The 15,569-nt window shown below is 41.9% G+C and overlaps 1 protein-coding gene across 1 annotated transcript in view; it reads left to right on the top strand.

Annotated features, from left to right (window-relative positions):
• Window positions 1–15,569, top strand: part of DOCK2 (dedicator of cytokinesis 2) — a 403,039-nt gene that overhangs the window by 13,199 nt on the left and 374,271 nt on the right. Inside the window, exon 2 of the mRNA XM_046668606.1 lies at window positions 7,460–7,543. Within this exon, the coding sequence (XP_046524562.1) occupies window positions 7,460–7,543 (84 nt within the window). The remainder of the gene's footprint in view (window positions 1–7,459; window positions 7,544–15,569) is intronic.

Raw genomic sequence — 15,569 nt, 5'->3', positions numbered from 1 at the left:
GTCATTTAGAAAACTTAACAGAATTGGGTATTGGTATGCAAAGCCACTTCCTTTGTCAGTAATGTGTGCTTTTCCCCAAATGGAGCCTTGAGAACAGAGGCCCTTATGCAAAGACAGATGTACGTGTATAAATTAAATAGCAATACCAGTTACTTTCATTTTCATACTATGTGAGTCCTTGGAATGAATACAGACCTTCCTGTTGAATACCAAGTTTCAAGATCTGTCTAACACATCTTTTTAAGCTGATCTACTGGAACGTTCTCACGTGACAGAGCTGGGCAGAGGGTGAGAAGGAGATTCCTAAGGAAGAAGGAGAGGAGACAGTCAGGGAGCAAAACACAGTCTTGCCCTGCCCTCCAAATATCTGATTGATAAACCTAATTTGCTAGTGTTGCAGAAGCAAACACATATTATGCATGGTTTTCTTCTGTTAGAAACCTCAGTTGCTTCTGGGGCCCTACCCAGCTTTGTGGCAGGTATGTCCGTCCTCAGCCAGATCTCTGGGGCTGGAGGGAGCAGGAAGTGGAAAGTCTGCAGAGTAAGGGCACCAGCGAGCTGGAGCGTGTCCAAACACTGGCAGCCTGTGTGGGGACAGGGTTTGAAATCAGCCCAACTGTGGAGGGAATGAAGAAACAGGCCATGTTTATGTAGGAGAAGAGAATTCTGAGCCCCCTGAGGGCCCTCTCAAGGTTTGCTTTTGGACAAAGGATTAATTTTATTCAGTGTTGACTGACAGTGCCATTGGTTGCACACTGCAGAGAAGCAGATTTAAAGGTGACATAAAGAAGAGCTCTGAAGGAGTTCTGAATGGATTACTTTAGGAGGTGTTATAATGCTAATAAGGAGAAAAGTGACTACCACTTATTCAGACAGAGTCAAGCCCTTTCTGTGCATTAATCTCAGCTGAGCTTCCTAGGAACCCGGCAAGGTAGGGACCATGGTTCCCCCGTTGGGGAAGCAGAGGCTCAGGGGGATGAAGTTGCTGCTCAAACAAGCTGCCACTGACTCCTACAGTGCCTTTGTGTGGTTTAGAAAAAGACACCCCTCCCCTGGTGGACACAGTGTCTGGGTAGGGCACAGGCCTTGGCAAGTAGATCACAGGTTGGGTGCCAGCTCTTGCTGTATTCTTGGCTGGGTGGCCTGGTGCAGGACAAAGCCTGCACAATCGCACGCTGTGGCCATGGACACGCTGAGGCCAGAGCTGGTAAAGGACAGAACTGGGCTCAAGAGCCACATCTGTCTGACTCCAGAGACACTGGCTCTTGATTCCCAAGCTGTATTGTCTCTCAGGATTGAGACTTTCCATCCCTTTGGATGCCCACAAAGGCTAGTTGGTCCGTTGGTGAAGGGGCTGATTTGTATAGGTCTTTGGGCTAAATAGCCTGCAAGTTTCCTCCTTTTCCCTCAGAGAATGCAGCTCAGAGAATGTGGCAAGACTGAAACATGAAGCAGGGTCTAACCCTGAGCACCTGCCATCCAGATGTTGTGGGGAGGCAATGGGTGCAGAGAATGAGCAAGGCACAGGGCTGGGTTTGAGTCCTTGCTCTGTGATTTACCACCAGGCGAGCGAGGGGGCATCTTGGGTAAGCCACTCAAACCTCTGAACCTCAGTTTCCTCATCTGCAAAATGGGGATAGTTTCTACCTCGTGCAGTAGTTGTGATGATAACCTGAAAGGGCAGTTGAGAATATGCTTTTCTGTGACACAGCGAAGCAGCATTATCAATGTCTCTTGTTTGTGTTTGAGGAGGGTTTTGATCTCATTTCTTCTCTAGGCCTCTTCGCTGACGTGATCACTGCTTTCACTGCATCCACGTTTTAGTAGGTTGTGTTTTCATTTCCATTTGTCTCAAAATATTTTCTAATTTCCCTTGTGGGTTCTTCTTTGACCCATTTGTTATTTAAGAGCATGTTGTTTAATTTACACATATTTGTGAATTTTCCAGTTTTCTTTCTGTTGTTCATTTCTGGCTTCATTCCTTTGTATTGGAAAAGATGCTTTGTGTGATCTCAATCTCTTTTTAATTTATTGAGACTTGTTTGTGGCCTAATATATGGACCATTCTGGAGGTTGTTCTATGCGCACTTGAGAAGATGTGTGTTCTGCTGTCGTAAGGCAGAGTGTTCTGTATATGCCTGTTAACTCTGATTGTTTACAGTGCTGTGTGTCCTCCACTTCCTTATTGATTTTATGCCTGGTTGTTCTATCCATTATTGATAGTAGGGTATTGAAGTCCTCAATTATTACTGTAGAACTATCTATTTCTCCTTTTAATTGTGTCACTGTTTGCTTCATATATTTTGGTGTTCTGTTATTAGGTGTATATTTGTTTATAATTGCTATATTTTCTTGGTGTATCCACTCTTGCCAATAAATAATGTCCTTCTTCACTCTTGTAACAACTTTTGACTTAAAGTCTATTTTGTCTTATATTAGTACACCCACCACAGCCCTCTTTTTGTTACTATGTATGCGGAACATTTTTTTTCCCATTATTTCACTTTGAACCTATTTGTGTCTTTAGATTTAAAGTGAATCTCTTGACAACACGTAGTTGGATCATGGTGGGTAATTTTTTTTTAATCCTTTCTGTCAGTCTCCACCTTTTGGCAGGAGGGTTTAATCCATTTACATTTAAAGTAAATACTCATAAGAAAGGACTTACTTCTTCCGTTTTGCTATTTTCTATATATCTTACATCTTTTTTTATTCCTAAATTCTTCATTACTACTTTCTTTTGTGTTTAACTGATTTTTTTCTAATTTACTATTTTGATTCCCTTCTCATTTACTTTTCTCTATGTTTTTTAGTTATTTTCTTGATGGTTAACCTGGGGCTTACAAATAATACCTTACATTTATAACAATATAGTTTGAGTTAATACCAACCTAGCTTCAATTTTATACAAAATCTCTGTTTCTGTACAAGTCTGTCTTTCTCCTTTTGTGTTGTTACTGTCACACATTACATCTTTTTACATTGTGTGCCCATTATCATAGATATATAATTATTGTTTCATGCATTTGTCTTTCCAATTGTCTATTAGTGATGAACTCCCTATTTTTCTCTCTTAATGTCTCCTTCATTTTTGAAGGATCATTTTGTGAAACATGGAATTCTTTGTTGAGACTTATTTTTCTTTCAGCATTTTAAATATGTCATCCCACTGCCTTCTAGACTGTGGTTTCTGAAGAGAAATCATGCATTAATCTTATTGAGGATACTTTGTACATGATGAGTGCTTCCCTCTTGCTGTTTTTAAGACTCTCTTTTCGTCTTTGGTTTTTGACAATTTAGCTGTTATGTCTTGGTGGGGGATCTCTCTGAGTTTATTCTGCTTAGATTTCATTGAGCTTCTCGGGCGTGTAGATTTATGTCTTCCATCAGATGGCAGTTTCTGGCCGTTATTTCTTCAAATATTCTTTCTACCCCTTTCTCACTCTTTCCTCTCATTATGGAACTCCCATTATGTGAATGATGGTATGCTTGATAATGTCCCACAGGTTTCTTAGGCTCTGTTAATTTTTCTTCATTCTTTTTTCTTTCTACTTTTCGGTCTGGCTAATCTCAACTGACCTATTTTCAAAGTCATTGATTCTTTCTTCTGCCTGCTCAGATCTGTTGTTGAACCTCTGTAAGGAATTTTTCACATTCGTTATTGTACTTTTCAGCTTCAGAATTTCTACTTGATTCCTTTTTATAATTTCTATCTCTTTCATGAGATTTTCTATTTTCTGGGACATTATTCTCCTGGTTTCCTTTTGTTCTTTGTCAATAGTTTTCTTTAACTATTTGAACATATTTAAGATAATTGATTTAAAGTATTTGTTTTGTAAGTCTAATGTCTATCCTTCTTCAGGGACAGTTTTTATTAATTTCTTCTTCTTTTTTGTTTTTTCCTCTGAATAGGCCATACTTTCTTGTTTATTTACATGACTCATAATTTTGTGTTCAAAACTGGAGATCTTGAATATTTTAATGTGCAAACTCAGGTGTCAGATTCTCCCTTCTTGCCAGGGTTTGTTGTCACTGCTTGATATAGGCTGTAGTAGTTTATTTTAGAGACTTTTCTAAAGTATTTTTGTGAAGACTATATTATTTGTTGCATGTGGTCACTGAAGTCTATAAATGTCTGGAATTGAAAGAAAAAAATCTGGTCTTTATGACTGGGCTCTGTGTGTGTGTGTTGGGGCATACCTTCAATGCTTAACCAGGCAATTTACAACTCTGCCTTATCCTGCATTTCCTGCCTGCATGGAGCTTGAAGGTCAACTAAAGTTGAGAGCTTAGAGCTTTCTCACATCCTTTCTCAGCATCTGCCCAACCTGTGCATGGCCTTCTAGATCCCTTGGTATTGTGAGTATTCTTCAAAGCTCTTATTCTCGAAAACGTTTCACTCCTCAGCCTTTCCTCCCAGGCTTATTGGTGTGATTATTGTTTGCTGCAACTTATATTCTTTGCCCCATGTGGGAGCATATAGTTCTTTTGCCTTTATTTATTATTATTATTATTTTTTTTTTCTGAGGAAGATTCACCCTGAGCTAACATCTGTACCAATCTTTCTCTATTTTGTATGGGTCACTGCCACAGCATGGCTTGATGAACAGCGTGTAGGTCTACACCTAGGATCTGAACCTGCAAACCTGGGCTGCCAAAGTGGAGCACACTGAACTCAACCACTACACCACAGAGCCTGCCCCTCTTTTGCCTTTAAATGTTTTTGACAAATACCATTTGCATAGCAGCTTCTCTGCTCTAAGAACATCCCAAGCCAGGTAAATAAAGGCAAGCTCATGGTTTTAGTTCTTTAGAGAGGCCAAAGACAGGTCAAAATAGTCAACTACATTTTGGTGGGACAAGTTCCACTCTGCTCCCTCCAGCCCCAGGAATCCACACTGGACATGGAATACCATCTTTAAGACTGCAACTGAGTTGAAGAGTAGAGGATGGCACAAAGATAAATTAAACATGCCACAAAGCTTTACCAGGTTTCAGTTACCTTTTTCTTGATTAAGCATTTGCTTGCTTCCTGTAAACTTTTGAATATTTCCCCGAGTTCTGATAAAGTTGATTCTGACAGTTTTTGCCAGATTTTTTATTGCTGCTTTGGAGGGACAAGCACTCCACCATTTTTGCTGATGCCACCCTAAGAAGGAGTTTTGAGTGGATTTTGTTTTGTTGACATGAGGAAACTGAGGACAAAAGGGAGCAGGAATAAACTGACTCAATGGTAGGACTACCAGGAGGACTCAGGATTCCTCTCATTTAGTTCAGTCTGCCTTCTGCTCTTTTTGATCACATGGATATCAGCAGTGAGTCTCTACTTGGTTCACAGACCACTGGGATTAGAGAGACAAAGTAACCACCTCCTCATGGGCTCTTGCACATCCACTCTGCCTCCCTCCATCCACTCTCCACACAGCGGCCAGAGCAATTGAAAGCATAATGGATTTACATCACTCCTCTGCTTAACACCCTTCAGCCTTCCATCCACTGGAGTATGTGTAAGCAAAGAGGGTCTAACCATATAATGGAATATTATTCAAAACCACAGAAAGGAATGAAATACTGACAGATGCTACTGTCACGTAGCATGGATGAATCTTAAAAATATTGTGCTAAGTGAAAGGCGCCAGTCACAAAAGACCACATATTGTATGATTGTATTTATATGAAATGTCCAGAATAGGCAAATCTACAGAGACAGACAGTGGATTAGTAGCCACTTGGGACTTGTGGGACTTTTTGAGGTGACAAGAATGTTCTAAAATTAATCATGGTGATGGTTGTACAACTCTGTGAATAAATCACTGAATTATGTACTTTAAATAGGCAAATTTTATCTCAATAAAGCTATTACCAAATAAATAAATAAAATCCTCCAGCTTCCCGTTCTCTTGGAATAAAGTCTAAACTCATCATGAGGCCCCGCATGACCTGGTCCCTGCCTCTCCATCCTCATCTTGTGTCACTCCCTCCTCTCTTATCATACTCCATCCATGGCAGTTTCCTTTATGCTTTCTGAATATGCCAAGTGTCTTCCTTTCTCAGGGCCTTTGCACCTGTTATGCTCTCTTCCTGAAATGCCCTTCCTCTTGCTGTCCCCATTGCTGATTTGTTCAAATCCTTCATATATTGGCTCAGGGAGGCCTTTCCTAACTACTCCAACAAAAGCTGATGGCCTCTGTTATTCTCTACCAGACCCTATTTATTTCCTCTGTCACATGTATCATACTTTGTAACCTTGTATTTATTTGTATGTTCACAAAAAGAGCAAGATCAGTGCCTAGTGGGTGCCTGGCACATCAGAGGACTTACTGAATATCTGCCACATGAATGAATGATGACAACCTTGTAGGATCATACTGTCCATCCTCCTGAGGGTCTTTCCTTAAATCAAACCACACACAGTGTCCTTTTCTGTCCTTGAAGACATCCCAAGCTGGTGGTTGCATTTCAGCCCTTGGAAACAGACTTCATCCTTAATCTAGGTTAGCAGTGTGTTCTGGTCCTCACTTAGCAAGTGACGCTGAGCAGGACCTGAGCACTGCAATGGTATGATGTGATCACATGTTCCAAGGGATTAGCAGAGGCTCTGACAGTACAGACGGGACTCTGGGCATGCTCATAGCCAACTAATTCTCCCCAGGAACTGACAGTGTCAATGGCAAGGCAGAGTACACCATTGCATGGTAACTACTCATGTGAGTCTTGCCAACCCTTGGGAAATGGAGGGTTAGTGTGGCCTGGAGAAGCCAGGGAGGACCTCTTGGAAGAAGTAGGACTCTGGCCTGAAGGATTTGCTTTGATGAAGGCCAAGGAATAGGCATCTTTAGTTAGAGGAATAAAAGTTGGTTAGAGCTGGGTAGAAGAAAGATATAGCTTCCTTAGATGATCAAGGTTTTATGGCCTTTGTGTAGTGAAGAGACTGGCATTTTAGGCTGTCACCAGGATGGAGTAATTGGGGAGCAGCAAGTAGACCATCATAGCAGTTGAAAATATGGAGGTTAGATACTGATTTTCCCATCACTTCCTAACCTAATGACTTTGGCCAAATTGTTTAACCACTCAGCACCTCCGTTTCCTCATCTGTAAATGGGATCACAGTTTATAACTCACAGGGTTGATGTGAGAGTGGAATGAGAAGATTCACTGAGCACATGTCTGGTGCACAGTAAGGAATCTACCCATGGTAGATGATACAAACACCCTTTTTGTCACTCAGACTGGAGTGCAGAACCTGTGCTAGGGAGAGGTCAAGTTAAGTTTATGAGTGGAGGCCTTCAGGAGCCAGGCTGGGCCTGCGTTGACTCCTGTAATAGTTTCTCCACTGGTTTTGTTTAGCTCCTGTGGGCTGCATGGCTGTCAGATAAGCTGAAGGCAGGGAGAGCAGGAAGGAGCAGGATTCTTGGTATCCAGAGGTCTCATCAGGCTGCCTCTCTCTTCCATTTCACAGCCATATACAACTTCCAAGGGAGTGGAACCCTCCAGCTCTCCCTGCAGATTGGTGATGTGGTACGAATACAGGAGACCTGCGGAGGTGAGTCACTGGCCCAGGTGACCTTCGGATGCCAGGATCCTTGGCTGATGGTGTTGGGATGCCCCCAGTACAGACCCAGCACTTCCAGCCTTCTCTCAGAGCCTGCAGCTGTGTGTGGTCTGTTTAAATACATTTTGCTAATGTTAGTAATTAGAATTTACTGAAAATAATGCCTTGTCATTTTAGGAATTTATGCTTAGTCACAAAAGCCTGACAGTATCGTTTGATGTTCATTGTGCTGTCCATTTGCCACAGCCGTGGGGCTGTGTGGGCTTGTGACACCTTCTGGCTATACTTCTTTATTAGTATCACTATCATTATAAAGGAAAATAAGCATTATTAGGGTTTTAGAAGGCCCATTAAATTATACCCCTGATTCCAGGAGGACTGCTGTACACAACCATGTGGTTTGGGCACTGCGCCTGCTCCAGGGAGCACTGCTCATTCCCTTCATCAAGCTGGGAGCCCTGTCCTGGGCAGAGTGACATCTCTTTCTTCCCAAAGAGGTGCCATCCTCTTGTGAAGCCAAGTGTCTATTGGGCTGTGTTCACTCATGGTGGTGGTGGAGGTTGCGGGTGCTTGTTAAAATTTACACAAAGGCTAATGGGCTTGTACTCATGAGTCAGACCATTAGAAATGAATATATCACCTATGTCACTGATAAAATTGATACTGTGAGTGTGGCTTGGGTAAAGAGCCAAATGAGCTTGCTGCGGCCACAGTCAGGCAGGTCCTCCCAGCCCTTACTGGCACAGCTGGACCACCACAGTTCTCTCCCTGCCTGGGTCTGCCTGTAATCCTGCTGCAAGGAGGGCATAGAGTGTGTCCTTCTTGTGGCCTGGCAGAGCAAGGAGAAAGAAGAGCAGAGTGGGCTGAGCACCCAGACCTTGTCCCTCCCTGCCCCAGCTAATCCCTCAGGTGAGGCCCTCCTCCTGCCCAAGGATGGGAGTGAGGGGCAGGCAGGAGGCAGGGGTTCGTTTGTTAAGAGGACCCCTCAAGGGCAAACAGCCAGCCAGAGTAGAGGAGGTTCCCTATGGAAATAGCCATCTTTCGCGGTCACTGTGCTAAGTTCTGTCTAACATGTTTGTCTAGTCACTCCTCACAGCAACCCGCAGGACAGGGAGTACCTTCAGCACTGGATTAGCTGTAGGTAACTTCTAGGGCAATTCTGCAGATGGGTGTAGGGGTGCACATGCACACACACAGAGACATGTATACACACAGACGCACACACATAGACACACGGACACACATACACACAAACCAAAAAGCACACAAACAGAGTATCTTTTTTGGGGGGAAAGAATTTGATGTTTGATATTTCAAAACAGCTTTAAAGGAGGGATCATGGGGGAAATGAGAACTTTGTTCCCCTTCCTTACATTAATTTTATGCTTTAGTATTATTGTTATTGTAGGTTGTAGGTGAGGGGATACCAGGCACTTTCCAGTGTCCAGGCCTCTGGAGACCCCAGTCTGGCCTTTTACACACAGGGTGAATGAGACTGGGGGAGGGGAGGTGTGATTCCACACACCCTGCCCCCTTCCCGCAGTGCAACCCTCTCTTTTACGAATCTAGTTCTACCCCGTGGCAGATAAGCAGACTCTAGGTGTCCACCAAGGGCAAAGAATGAAAATAAAAACAGCAAGACAACTCTCCTCGGTGTCTCTTATGTGCTACTGAATGCTAATCCTGAGAAACAGGCCCGCACCTCACGTTTTCAGTGAGGAACCAAGGCTCAGGGAGGAGAAATGACTCACCTAGGGTCACACGGGGAGCCCATGGCCGTGCTCTCCACCCCATGCCCGCAAGCCTGCACTCTTTCCTCCATAGTAATTATTTTCCGTGTCCTACATTTTGAAATTCAGATGAGTATTTTCCTCTTCTTTTCATGCAATTTATCTGGAGAAAGAGCTTGAGGGGTAATCCGGCCAAACAGGTTACATATTGTCAGAGCCCGCCATTGCTTTCCCTGACCTGGAGCCCGACCTTTAGAAGGGCTACACTTGCTCACCCAAGCCACCTTTATTTGTCTTTGGGGTTAGTGTCCTTGCTTCTAACCTCTTTGGTTCTGGTTTTCCATTTTTAATTCTATTTTATTAATCTTATTTTAATGTATCCTTCTAATAACCAGCTATAATACCTTTCTAGAAAGAGGTGAGCTTATTAATTTAGTAAGTGATTGCCAATTTATGAATACTTTGAAAATACAGTGTTCAGAAGTCTACTGGAATGATTCTGGATATCTGAGGAATTGGTCTGTGAATTATTAGGATCTATCCTGTGTACACTCATACCAATAGAGAGTTTTCGAACTGGAATGTCTGGGATCCTAAGGTTTCCTTGAGGGCCTTGGACAGCTAAGTGCTCTGAGATCACCCTGGTGTTGTGTTCTTTGCAGATGAGAATTCTGCCTATGATTCTGATTGGAAAACAGTTCCTCTGCAAATATGAGAAAAGTGCAAACCACAGCGTTGGTCAAAAATAAGTCAAAATGATAGAGTAGAAAGAACTTGGGTGTGCCCGTGAAACCTTCTTGTAGAAACCTACTTGAAAAATAAAATCCTGCTAATTGAGAGATGAATCAAAATTTAAAGGGGCCAGCCTCGTGGCTGAGTGGTTAAGTTGGTGTGCTCTGCTTCAGCAGCCCAGGGTTTCACGGGTTCAGATCCTAGGCGGGCACCTAGCACCGCTCATCAAGCCATGCTGAGGTGGTGTCCTACATAGCAGAGCCAGAAGCACCTACAACTAGAATATACAACTACGTACTGGAGAGCTTTGGGGAGAAGAAGGAAAAAAAGGAGCTTGGCAACAGATGTTAGCTCAGGTGCCAATCTTTGAAAAAAAAATTTTAAATATAGAAATTAAAAAGCTGCAATAAAAGAAAATAGTAGTGAGCATTGAGTCCAAATGAATTGATTTATAAAAATTACTATTAAAAGTTCTAATATTTATGGCTACTAATAGAATTAGTTTATTTCCACTAATAAAAAGAATGTTATTGTTAGGAAACTGGAGAATGTAAAAAAACTGATAAAACTGAGAAGTGGGGAGGCGAATAGAAGAGATCAGATTAACTCTATGATATCACTTTCATAGCAGAGTTGGTCAATGATAACTAGAAATGAAACACCTAATTAAAGAAACCATAACTACTAATCTTTTAATACTTTTCATAGCTACTTTCATTTTAGGAGAGTTTTTAGGAAATCTTTTTTGTGAAGAAGAAACACTTAATTGAAGTTTCAACATTTCCTTCAATTTCACTTGACCTCTTTTTCTTCTGTTAAATACAAATACGATTGTTTGAGATGTGAGATTTTTATTTACATAGCGTCTTTACTACATGCTGATTTTTATGAAAGTATTTAAAAGATCGCATTTTATCTATTTATCCATCTGTCATTCTATGTGTAAAAATATAAATGAAAAATGGACTGGAATGATGTTAATAGTGTTTTTTTTTTTCCTGGGTAATAGTATTCAGGATGATTCTTTAGCTTTTAGAATTGTACTTTTCTACTTAGTTGAAATTCTTTATAACAGCACAAATCAATTTTAGACAAAAATAATATAGTCTTGAAGATTCAAAGTATGTTTCCCAGATATTAGCAATAATTAATTCTAAGTGGTAGGAATGTGAGTAATTGTTATTTTATTCTTTGTGCTTTTCAATTGTTTTTAAATTTCCCCTCCCCCCCCCCCCAAAAAAAAGTGGAAAGGAAAGAGCACGGGCTTTTGAATCAGAAAGTTGTTCTCTTCTCCACTACCCACCAGCTGAGTGACCTTGGGTAGGTAGGCTTGTTTTCTCGTCTGTGAAATAGGTTCGCATCACCTTGCTCCTGGGCTTCTTATGAGGATAACATGAGAGAAAGTAGAGAAGCTGTCTAGCACCATGCCTGGCTCCTAGGTGCTCTGTGTCAGTGAATTCTATCCATGCCCTGCTTATACAGAGCTCATTGAGACTGGCAGGTATTCATCTTTACAATATGGCCCAGGAACCTGGAAGCTGGCCTTCTGGAATGGATGAGGCTAGCACGCCTTGCCTTGTACTAAATTTACTCAGTGGGATGAATGGTGATAAAAAGAACCTGACTTGGAACCTTAGACATGAATGAATTTCCTTTCACTAGAGCTCAAGCATTTTGATTAACTTTTTATTATAAAGATAGTGTTTTGTTGTGATAAAAACTCAAACAGTTTGGAAGGATACCTGTTGCTAAGCTTTAGACATTCTAATGCTTATTTCTTTGTCCATATTATATCTCTCAGACTGCCTCTTCTACCCAGAGGCATCATAAGCATTCTGTGTCCTGATTTTAGATGTGGAAAATGCACGTGTTTATTGAGCAGTCCGAACTCCTCATGGGGGGATAAAAATAAAAAAAAAAATGTTATTTTTCCCCAATCGCTTCCTGCAGTCATATTTGGTTGATATCTTTCCTGATATTTAATGACATCTCAAAAGAAGACTTTAATCCCATATCCAGTTCACTGCTCCCCTCCTCCTTTCCATTCCTTAGCTTAAACAAGGCTGGGGGTGGTAGGGAGTTGGGGGTGCTCTCTTTCCAATTCTCTGTCTTCCCTACTCAAATAAACCCAAAGATCAACCAGTCCCCTACATGAGTAGCCAGGTAGGGAATGAGATGCCAGTTGCCCCCAACGTCTCTGAGTAAATCTCCTGGGCTGCACCCTCATGCTTGGGTTTGTTTTTAGGGTGAGGGAGCTATACCATGCACTCCTAAGGCAACAACTGCCACTTCCGAGGACCTCTCTGTCCCCCTCTGTCTTCTGATTATGTAGACTGTGGTGGGGGGGATGATCTTTACGGGTAGCCCAACTTGTTTAGACTCTTCTTTATAAGCCCTTCAGAGGGAATGTCTGCTCCACCCTCAGTTATTTGCTGCCTGAGGGTTCCTTTCTGGAACAACAGGGAAAGTCTCATTCAACTACTGATGCGCATGCTTGTCCGAGTCACGGGGGCCCACTGGTGGGGAAGAGAATGGAGTTTCTAGACAGTAGTTCCCAAGAAGCTTTTGAATTTCACTTACTGGTAAAATGAAACAAGGGGAGGGGAGGAAGGAGGTTGACACAGGGTCTTTTGTTATTTTCAGGTAAGGCACAGCTTTTGTTGTCATTTTCTAGAAACAGGACTACACTGTGCATGCCGTTCTGAGACTTGCTCTTCTCACTTAAAAATACCTGGAGTTCTTTCTAAGTCAGCACATATGCATTACGTCATCTTGGTTCAGCTGCGAAGATCTCCGTGTGAAGAGTTTTGACTCCACCACTCAGAGTGGGGTACAGCCAGAGCATTAGCATCTTCCGTACTAACAGCTCCACCGAGAGTGATCTTGACTCATCTAAGTTCTTTGCTTTCAGGGTAAGAGGCGGACATTGTGAGCACTTAACAGGGTATCTTTTTAATGCACCACTTTGCAGAGAGATGGCTCTTTGTTCGGGTCTGCTCTAGAGACAAGTCGGTGTGAAAGGGACTTCATTTTCTGAAGTAAAGATGTTTCATTACGGGAAGTTTGTAAGTGAAGCGTTCTTCCTTCTGAGGGAGGGTGCCATGCAAACGTTGGTCAGTAAACTTCCATTATGTTGAATTTGAAGCATGTCTCGTTTAGTTTGTTGTTATGGATTTTTTCCTTTTTTTTGGTTTTGAACCTTTAATAAAAGTAAAAAATGGATGCAAAAAGAACACAGCTGAAAACTTAGTATGAATGTGAATCTCACTAGGTGTTCAAATCTGGTATAGTGCAAGTTTTGTTCACACAAGTTTACATTTTTATAAACTCAAATCACTTTGGTTTATATACTTGCTATAAAGTATTGGCAAAAAAGTTCTTCAGATTCACATTTTTTGGCTACATTATTTCTGACAAACTATAGATTTACTTCCAGTTTAAGAGAAAAAAATACTTATTGTTTGTGCATGATCAAGTCTATTTTAAGGATTCAACTATTTCTTTCATCTAATAACTTCTGTTTTTTAATAAAATGCTGACATCTTCATTGAAAAATCTTTTCACATAGCTAATCATTTGGTTTCATTTTCAGAAAATGTGTAAGGGGTCATTGCAAAGTTCAAAAAGATCCTACTTTCTTTTAAATAAAGTTCCTCTGAAATAAATTAGCTATAGTAACCTAAAATTTACTCCAAGATATTTTCCTCGAAACAAAACAATGGAAAACATGCCCGACTTTCTCTGGTTGATTATTATTTTTATTATTATTGATTCTTAAAAGAAAGAATGGTATTTACTAATCTTTGAACACTCATCGTATGCCAGGCACTGGGCAAACTCTGAGTTCTTTATCTAATTTAAGCCTCAGGAGACAGGCACTATTATTATTCCCATTTTATAGAAGAGGAAGCCAAGGCTCAGAGAAATGCAGTAACTTGTCTAAGGTCACACAGGCAGGAAGTTGTAGATCCCCATTCAAACCCAGGCTTTGATTCCAGACCTTGTAGTCTTGACCACTGACAGGCCCGTGCTTCCGTTTGATCTTTATTAGATATCTCAATCACATGGGATAGTAAAATACACTCAGGCACTCACCGCTAAGATAAACAAATATAATCATTTTTCCACGTTTACTTCAGTTTTTTTTGAGAAATAGAAATTTTAGATGCAGTTAAAGCCCCCAGTCTCCCCCTCCCCTTTTCCGTTATCTTTTTCTCCACACTATAGGTCACACTTATCCTGGGGTTGCTATGTTTTCATCCCGTCCAATGTTTTGTACCTTTGCCAGATATGTTTTCCCTCATGGTCCTACTTAAAGAATGGGTTTTGCAATGACCTTGTGGGGTGGGTGTTATTTCCCTCAGTTTACAAATGAAAACTCTGAGACTTAAGTGACGTGACCAAAGATCCCACTGCCCGGAGATGGCAGAGAGAGGACTGGATCACTAGGCCGTGGATTCCTTCTTGATGTTCTGAGGTATTTTTCTCTCTCCTCCTTCTCCTCCTTCCCCCGCAGCTCCTAGGTGACTGGAGAATTTAAGTACGTTTCATTTTGGTATTTGGGATATGGGAAGGGAAGACAATTTGAGTAATCGGCACTTCTTAATTGTCCAGAAGATGGTAAAAAATGTCCTTTTTCTCATCTTCCCCCAAGATGCACTTTGTGAGTTTTCTATTAAAAAATAAAAGCGCTTGTCTCATAGGTAGAGTTAGCCAAAAAGCCCTGGCTGCTGTTTAACTGGAAAGGGGGTTGAGCCCAGGGGCAGGTCCTGGGATATGGTAAGCATTGTGTTACACTGAGCCTGCTTTTGAGCATGGTGTCTGTTGTTGTGGATTTTGCTATGTGTGTCAACTATTGTTATCTGTCCAGTCAGGTCTTGGAATACAGCTGGATATAGTTGACCGGTGACCAGATTAGGGAGCTGACATCAAGGGTCATGGAGACCAATGACCCCAGGGGTAAGGATGTCAGAAAAAGTCTTAAGGACAGCCCTGATGCAGTTGCTACATTATCATCATCTAGCAAGTGGAGGTGGTGCTAGGCCCTTCTCGTCAAGGGTCACTGGGGAGTTATTTCTGAAAGCTTCTAGCCCAGTGTCATGCACACAGTTGGTGAACCATCAGTGTTGGTTGAACTTGAATCTGGGAGCCAGAATGTGTATGTTGGGTAAGAGTCAACACATTCCTTGCTCAGGAGTGAGCTGAAGTTCAGAGAATCAGGAAACCTGCAAGGTGTGTGCAAGTGACTGAGTGTCAAGGGTCAGAGCAGGCCAAGTCCCTGGAGGAGGAAGTCACGGGACCCTGGTGGAGCCCCTGTCATGGAGATGCAGATGTGGGCATGAGACTATTGGTCCCTTGATTGTTTTCCATCTTTCTGGTGGATTTTGGTGGCCTTGGTGATCAAGTGTGTTCGAGTCACTGCAGCTGAAAGACCCTAGTCCGTATTTGTGCTCACTGCACGGGGGACAGTGTGGTGGAACAGCTTTGAGGGCTGGCTTCGAAGCCACACAGACCTCTTGAACTCTGGCTGTGTGATTTGGCCCAGGACATCAATT

Source organism: Equus quagga, chromosome 7 (genome assembly GCF_021613505.1).
Source record: "Equus quagga isolate Etosha38 chromosome 7, UCLA_HA_Equagga_1.0, whole genome shotgun sequence".
NCBI lineage: Eukaryota > Metazoa > Chordata > Mammalia > Perissodactyla > Equidae > Equus > Equus quagga.
The sequence above is the reverse complement of the archived record's forward strand: the minus strand, read 5'-3'. Positions and strand labels throughout refer to the sequence as shown.